The sequence below is a fragment of the Nelusetta ayraudi genome, unplaced genomic scaffold (genome assembly GCF_046127955.1).
Source record: "Nelusetta ayraudi isolate G7.1 ecotype Tasmania unplaced genomic scaffold, CSIRO-AGI_Nayr_v1 ptg000048l, whole genome shotgun sequence".
Classification (NCBI taxonomy): Eukaryota; Metazoa; Chordata; class Actinopteri; order Tetraodontiformes; family Monacanthidae; genus Nelusetta; species Nelusetta ayraudi.
The window spans coordinates 9,222,089-9,229,751 of record NW_027466098.1 but is presented as its reverse complement, the minus strand read 5'-3'; the positions used below and the strand labels follow the sequence as shown (position 1 = coordinate 9,229,751).

At 43.0% G+C, this 7,663-nt stretch overlaps 1 protein-coding gene across 2 annotated transcripts; it reads right to left on the bottom strand.

Moving 5' to 3' along the window:
* Positions 1–4,278: 4,278 nt before the first annotated feature.
* Positions 4,279–5,675, bottom strand: gemin7 (gem (nuclear organelle) associated protein 7). 2 transcript variants are annotated; one of them, XM_076036140.1, is made up of 2 exons: positions 5,534–5,675; positions 4,279–5,072 (listed from the first exon to the last, which is right to left on the bottom strand). In XM_076036140.1, exon 2 carries the CDS (start codon positions 5,056–5,058, stop codon positions 4,672–4,674), a length of 387 nt encoding a protein of 128 aa, XP_075892255.1. In that variant the 5' UTR covers positions 5,059–5,072; positions 5,534–5,675; the 3' UTR covers positions 4,279–4,671. The 2 variants fall into 2 exon arrangements, with proteins under 2 accessions (XP_075892255.1, XP_075892256.1); XM_076036141.1 differs by having other exon boundaries at positions 5,526–5,622.
* Positions 5,676–7,663: the final 1,988 nt, after the last annotated feature.

Genomic DNA, 7,663 nt, shown 5'->3' with positions numbered 1-7,663 from the left:
CTGTTTTAACTAGTCGTTTATGGCTTGCGCCACACAACTAACGGGACCTGCAGCAAATTATGTGCCGCTTCAGTAACCTTGCACTTGTGTGCATAGTGCAAACATATCGGTGATAAAATGCGACTGGACTATGAGAACCACAGACCACTTGACTAAACGGGATTGGTCGGGATTTCACGGTATCTCCACGCACATCAGAGGGTCTTCGGCATCACAGACACTAATTAGCAGCATCTTCCTGTGTTTACTCCCGAGGGAGAGGGAGTAGACCACGATGGAGTCTCGCAGCCTATAGATAAACGAAGATAATTTAAAATTACACTCTAATGAGCACTTCCCTATCCTCCCAACTCCTCACACGTCTTCCTGTCTAGACTGGAACGGTGAATCGGCAGCCCGCTTTTACTGCGAAACTTGTGGCCTTCGTAGCTCCCGGCTGCCCTGTTGCCCCCCCGACATTTTAGACATCCATGGCGTGTACACGCTGTTAGAGGAAAGTTTGCCTATGACAGTAACAGTGTTCAACAGGCAGAGAAAAGGAAAGGGAAAAAAATAGCAGAATATTCCGAATTCTGAAATGTTTTACTTGTGCCACTGTTTGGAGTTTGGAGCCCAGTAGTTGGGTCTGTCTATCTCCTCAGCTTCTTGGGCTGCGGAAGTGAGTCTGCCACCTTCACAATCACTGGACCTCCTCCAAGAACCACCCCCCACATCCACCCCTATCCCCAACCAACGCTTCCACCCTCTCCAACCCGATTCAAACGGACCTGGGGACTGACTGTGACTCAGCCGTTCCTCTCATGTGAGCCTGTCTGCCTTCTTCCAAAAACACCCCCAGTGGGCGCCTAGAGTAAATACTTTATAGCGGCGCCATGATCCACTCACTGTGGAATGCACATATTTCTATATTACAGGACTGCATAGATCCTATGCCCTTGTGCCATGACAGACGTTTTGGGTGTGACCCGTCATGTCGTCAGACCAGGGCAGCCAGCCACTATAATGGTACTTTCATTGAAACGAAGAAGTAGAGTGTGTTGATGCAACATCACAGTGTAGTGTGGCCCATGAGTTCCAAAAATAAGGGAGGAAGGAAAACCTGGAGATGTGCCCTCCAATATTAGTGCAGGCCCCTTTTGGAAGCTTTTGGCTGTGTATTCTCAAGCAGACATTTCTTTATTTCCAGAAATCGAGTTTCATGCCCTGGTTTTACCATGTGTTTGGTGATGATCTTCGTAGTGCAAAAAGGGCACTAGGATTTGTCTTTGTCTTGCCAAGATTTTAAAGAATAAAACAAGATGAAGGTGATTTTTTTTTCTCCGCTAAATTTTTGCGAAAGCAAATAGTGATGACCACGCATCGTTCTTCTGAAACATCGCATGTCCACCGAATGTATTGCGGTGTCTATGGGTTTGCCATAACAAAGCCACTGTTATTCCAGAAACTACTTTGCTCACAGGTGGTCATGTAATTAATCCATCGGCTGTACTCCACAGCGATGTGACCACCACTGTTTCAAAAGTTTCTTTCTTTTCTATCCAAGCTTGAAACTTTCAAATTCATATTTTGTGTGCCGTCAAAAGTTATGACATGCAAGTTTTCATCCTCTCCAAAGTTGAAATACAAACAAGTACCAAATAAGCTCACCTACGCTGCTAAAAATATATGATCATTAGGTCACTGTCCAATTATTTCAGTCTGCTGACAAGGGCCTACGGGTGATTAAGTGGCACTGTAAGCTATCAGACACCCACTAGGAAGTGAGAACGGACCGCAAACAGGAAGGAGCAGAATGTGCTTCCTGTTGGCTAGTGGTGCTCTACAGGGCAGATTCCTTGTGCCATCATAACTTAAGCCGACACACACACACACACACACACACACACACGCACGGGCAGGAATGTTTTTCCATGCGCTGAAATCAGGGAGAAGCAGGCGGTCAGGAAAGACAACGCGTCAGAGCAAGATAACATTAAGACAGTGTGTCCCTGTTCTCTGATGCCACGCGCTATCTTCAGAAAGAGGTCTCATGGCCAGTTAACATAACATCTATCCGCAATGGATCAACATTGTCTGATTTTACAGGTTGAACTTGGTCACCTTAGCCTCCATTTTAAAAGCAGATTTTAAGCGTCCCCTATGCTCATAATGAAGATTAGGGAACTTTACATTTTGATTGTTTGCCGCCGTATTTACAGTAACAGTAAGAAAGATTTCTCTGTAGACAAAAGGCATTCATAATGGCTGGTTTTTAAAGCTCTATATTAAAGCCATTTTTCATATTTGCTTTCTCCGTTGAATGCAATGGTGCACGTTCACATTAAGGCTTCTGTATAAATACTGAGTTTTAGCTTCTTGCAGAAACTCATGTGGTCCTTCTTGATGTTTGCAAGGAGATAAAAAGCAAGGTTGCCAAGAGACGAAGGTCAGAAGGATTAGACTGCTGGGTGTGTTGTCATTAAGCTGGAGTGATAGCAATGCCCTTTGTGACATCACAAAACCCTGATTTCCAGAATTGTGTACAGAGAGAGGCAATTAAGAAAAGTAAAGGATGGACTTTTGACATTTCTGGGCACCTGATTGACAGGAAAGAGACACACATTGTGGATAGAAAGTATAATGTTGTTAAGTTAATTTTGCATAATATGGGACCTTTAAGTCTAAACTTCTTGCTAAAGTCATCCTAAGGAAAAAACTTTAATTTCATCCATAATACAGACTGATTCTCGTGGACATTTTTAACCTTTTAAAATAACTTCCTAAATCTGTCAGCACTGTGGAGCACATTTGTCAAATTAGATAATTACTTCGGGTGATATATCATGAAGTTGAGAATGTCTTTTTAAATGCGGATCAAACGTCAGTTAATAACTACAGCACTGTTCTGTGGTCAGCAGAATATATCAGTAATGGTTTATGAAAATGTGCCATAAAAAGACCAACTTGAAGCAAGAATTTATTTTGTGTCGTCGTTCAATACGGACATCAACATATGGATTGCTGGCCATGATCATACCTGTATCATCAATGTGTTGTGGCATCTTCTTAGTGCAGCTGTCACATAACGCAGTGAAGATCACTGCTTTTTGGCTCTGTGGGGAATGTTAGTACTGGTCATGTCCCAGCTGATGGGACAGACACTCTATCAGACTGAGGGGAGTCCTGCGGGCTGCTGCTCACGGAGCTGCACGACTGTGTATATGAAATTAACATTGGCCGTCCTTGAGGACTTCCTGATTGAATCACGCCGGCCCTATGACGTCATGCGAGCTTTAAGTCATATTTCGGACTAGGGAGGGCGAGAGAGGGACAAAAAAAAAAAAAAAAAAAAAACTAAGTGGGCGAGAGGGAGAGGATGAGTCACTGCCTCATTGATGACTGTCTCCACTGAGCGGTCAGATAATTCAGGAACAAAAAGAGACACAGCACCGCACAACCGTCTAATGGCTTTCAAATAAAATGACTTATTGAGATGTCGCAAAACACGCCTTTCAGGGAGATTAAACAATACTGAAGCCTCCTCCTTGTGCTCTCCACACTGGGATGCTGGCTGCTAATCAAAGAACAGTCCTCTGCAGTTACATAGCTCTGAAATGACGATCATTTGAGGATGTCAGGCGTGAACTCTGTAGGATAAAAACAAAAAAAACAAAAACGTTGAACAACTTTTAGCTGTTTGGCACAAAAACAAATGAAATTTACTCTAATGACTTTCCTTTTGTTGGTAAAGGATCTTAAACAACTCTGACAGTCATTTATCAGCCTCAGTGTTATTACTCAGCAAGTAACCCCTTCCAAGTTCCATCTTCCAGCAGTTCTGACTCAACTAAACTAAATATGTACATGGAGAACACTTACAGGTAGCAACAGCTAGACTGACCTTTAGTCTTATAAACTTGAATCATTATACACGTTTGATAAAATGGACGTACGGTTAATTTAGCGAAAATCGCATTACAAAGAACAACTACTAGCAAATTATTTTCTTCATTAGGTTTAGGGCTAGACTGCAATGATAGATAAATATACTTTGTTGATCCCAAATTAGGAAACAACAATCACTAAAAGTAACAACTGCTGGTAAATGCCAGTTACCGAACAGAGGAAGTTTTTCCTACTTCAAAAAATAATCTGAAATAGAATAAAATTACATCATTTTCAATTCAATTCATTGAAAGAAAAAAGTTTTGACGGATGCAGCGATACTATATTAACAATCATTCTTTTTTTCTCTTTTCCCTGTGTTAGATTAGATGTATTAAAACACGTGACTGTAGCTCATTTGTAAACAGGTTGTTTCATTTAATCTGCAAAACAAAGAAGATTTTTAAGTACATGGACTACCAAGTGCAGAAGAGTGAATTTTTAGGATGTCAGCACACCTTAGTAAACAATCTCACGTTTTTCCGAGTCTCATAATAGAAAACTGTGCATGGAAAGTTTCTTGATAGGTAATCCAGCGCTTTCGTGTCCCGAGCGCAGACCACTGAAGAGCCATTGCAATGACGTTCAGGAGCTCTTTGGAAATGCGGACAAATGGCGCCCTCCCGAGGCCAAAACGTGTATTACATCAAGAGTTGGTCAGTGGTTCTATACACATCTTTCACTGGCTTTAAACATTGCAAACGCCTCTCTCCTCGGAAAATAAACAGGTCAAAAAGTAACAGGTCGTCATAAATCAAAAGTCAGTGCAATCACATCCTGACTCCTTATCAGAGCCTCCTTTTGAACCCCGATAGGAGTGTGCAGGTCCGACACCTGAAAGTTCAACACGTCGATGTCACAGGCGCCAAACGTGGCCTCCACTTTGACGTTCTCATGCATGTGAAAGTGGACCTTCTTTTTGGCCATGGACAGAAGGCAGCGGAGGAAGCGCTCCCGCAGCATGGACCGCGTCTGTTGCTCCTTCTGCAGCTGCTCTTCACTCGCCCCGGAAGAAATGGACGAGGGAATGGAAGTCTGGCAGAGAGCGACGAAGCGCGGCGACTGGGGGTCAAATCCACGACTGTTTGGATCGGGTCCTTTCGGCAGGCGGAGCACAGGCACCGGCTTGGCCATAATGAGTAAAGGGTCTGTCAGTGCAAGGGGGGGGGGGGAGAACACAGATGACGAATACGACACGTAAAGACTGACTACTTGTAAATCATAGGGCACTGATATTTAATATAAACTTGCAAAACACCCAGATACTGCCAAAAAATAACGGCAATCAAAATGAGATGCATGCGGAATTGTTTTTGTTTTTATTTCCTTTTAGAGAGGAAAAAACTATATTATGTCGATGACAGAGAATGTTACTCGTTGTCGAGCGTCACAGTTTACATTTACTCTAATGCCTTGACTTGAGCTGTTATTGCTAAATTACAAGAGGACAACGACTCAAACCCAAAGCAGACTTCAATACTCGACGACAGGTCTTAAACAACTCTGAACGACTTTCAAAACACGGGACTTCGTCGACTAATGTCGAACCACGACGAACAAAGGTTTCACTGTATAAACAACTGAGCAACATCTCCACAAACCTTCGGACCTGTTTCTTCCTTGTTCCTTCTGTTTTTAGCATTAGCTTGCACGCCTGCCACACACCCGCTTCCTGCTCGATTCTCTTCTTCTTATGACTTAGTTTGAAAGGCATTCGGCACCCTTCGAGTTTCTTTACTGCCACCCTCTGGAGCGGGTTGGCGCTGTCCGGCGAACTTGCATTTTCTTGACGCGCTTTAGTCAGAATTCAAGTTCACATTTCTCCCTGATCTAACGCCCTCCTTGTACAACTCCTGGTTCTGAGTGACAATCACATGGAGGCAGTAAAGGTTGTGGCTTTTTTGTGCACTGGATGGAATGCAGTAGGGAACCCTCGGGGCCTTCAGAGAAGGACTAGAAATTTTCTGGATAACCTAATAAAATAAAACAATTATTTTATTGTCATTATTATTATTTAGTCCATCTAATTAAATTTAATTAAATTTAATTTAATATAATGCTCTTCATACCTTTTCTCTCATCTACATGAGCCTACTGTCAAGTTCAAATCATCATAGAAAGGTTCAGAACAGGGGCGTCACTCGGTTCTGAGGACAGGAGCCCCCTGGAGATGCACGTATGAGTGAATGTAGTAGGCATGCATTAGGCAGTCTTGTTTCTGCAGCTGGGAAGTACCTACTACTCCAACAAACTAAGGTGTGTGTGTCCACACAAACGTGGACTCTGGTGACCTCTGAAGCACTGATTGAATCTTTTCAGTCAGTGATTTAAAAAAAAAAATTTTTTTTAATTAATTTTTTTCCTTTGTCCGGTCTGGCCATAAGGACAAGCAGAAGTGTCTCTGAATGGCTGACATATTTTATTCTCAGAGGTAGATCTTGAGAGTGTGAGCCACATGGGTCGTTTCAGGAGCTACCTCTTGAGTGGTTTTATTATAATATTCTTGGTGACATTCTGGCCATGACCGGACTGAGGGAGGGCTAGATAGGGGGGTGAGAGGAAAGTAGAGAGGGGAAATGAGTGTGTGTGTGTGTGTGGGGGGGGGGGGGGTTAGGGTTAGGGTTAGAGAACAAAACAGATCGTAAATTTCAATCAGTCAGTGATTTCAATGGGGCAGTGCTTCCGGAATGTGTCAATGATTCATCACATGACCCTTGCGAGATTGTGATTTTCTTTCTCGCTCTCTCCGTGTGTGTGCGTGCATGTGCGGTTATGCGGCAGGATTTTGATCAAGGTGATTAAATTAGCCGTGCCTGCAGTTTTCGTGAAGTTTCTATTGAGCAGGTTGCTTGTTGCAGAGAAGCTATAGAGATGTCATAGCCCAATGTTACGACCCCATAAAATAGCTTGCACCCAAAGAGATCGAACACAATCAAATCAGTCAAGAGTTGCAGATAAAATATGTTTTTATTTTGGAGGCAAGGTAAGTAATGTGACCAACTCAAAGAAAACAAAACCTGCCCCAAAACCACAAACAAATAAATACAGGTGTGTCAGCCCACATGAGCCGTCGGTGCAGAGTCCCCCCCCCCCCCATTACCCTAATCTAACCAACTAAACCCTAGACAAATGAGAAATTAAGCCACGAAAACTGAGCCCACCAGAAAAGAAGAGGTAAAAATGATACAAACACAACTTAATATCACTCATCAGCTGAGTATTAGAGAGCTGCAGCCTCAACACCAGGGAAATGTGACAAAGAAAAAGACTGGAGGGGGAACCAGTCTAACTACATTTGCCATATCCTGCCCCCGGATTGAGTGATTTTCCATTACTCATTTGATCAGCATGCCAGTTGCTCATCCCCTGCCACAGTAAACATTCACCAGCACCACACATAACACACATCATGTGAGACTTTCCAGCACAACTCTGGTACTGACTTTCTTGCTTCGTCTGCCTTCCGTACTTGACGGAGAGTTCTGCCTGAGTCCTAGGGCTGGGTGATATGGACTAAATGTCATATCCCAAAAAATTTTGGCTATCGATACAAAATATATATCCCAATATTTCAGTCAAAGTCAGAGTCAAATATGACATGTCGGTCATTCGGAGTATCCCTCAACCCCAACTGGTATGCACAGATAAAAGATGAACTTGGTTGACTGAAATTGGTTGGTAGTAGAATAAAATCTGTTATCCAAGAGTTCATAAGATGCTTATTGCTGTGGCTGGTTGT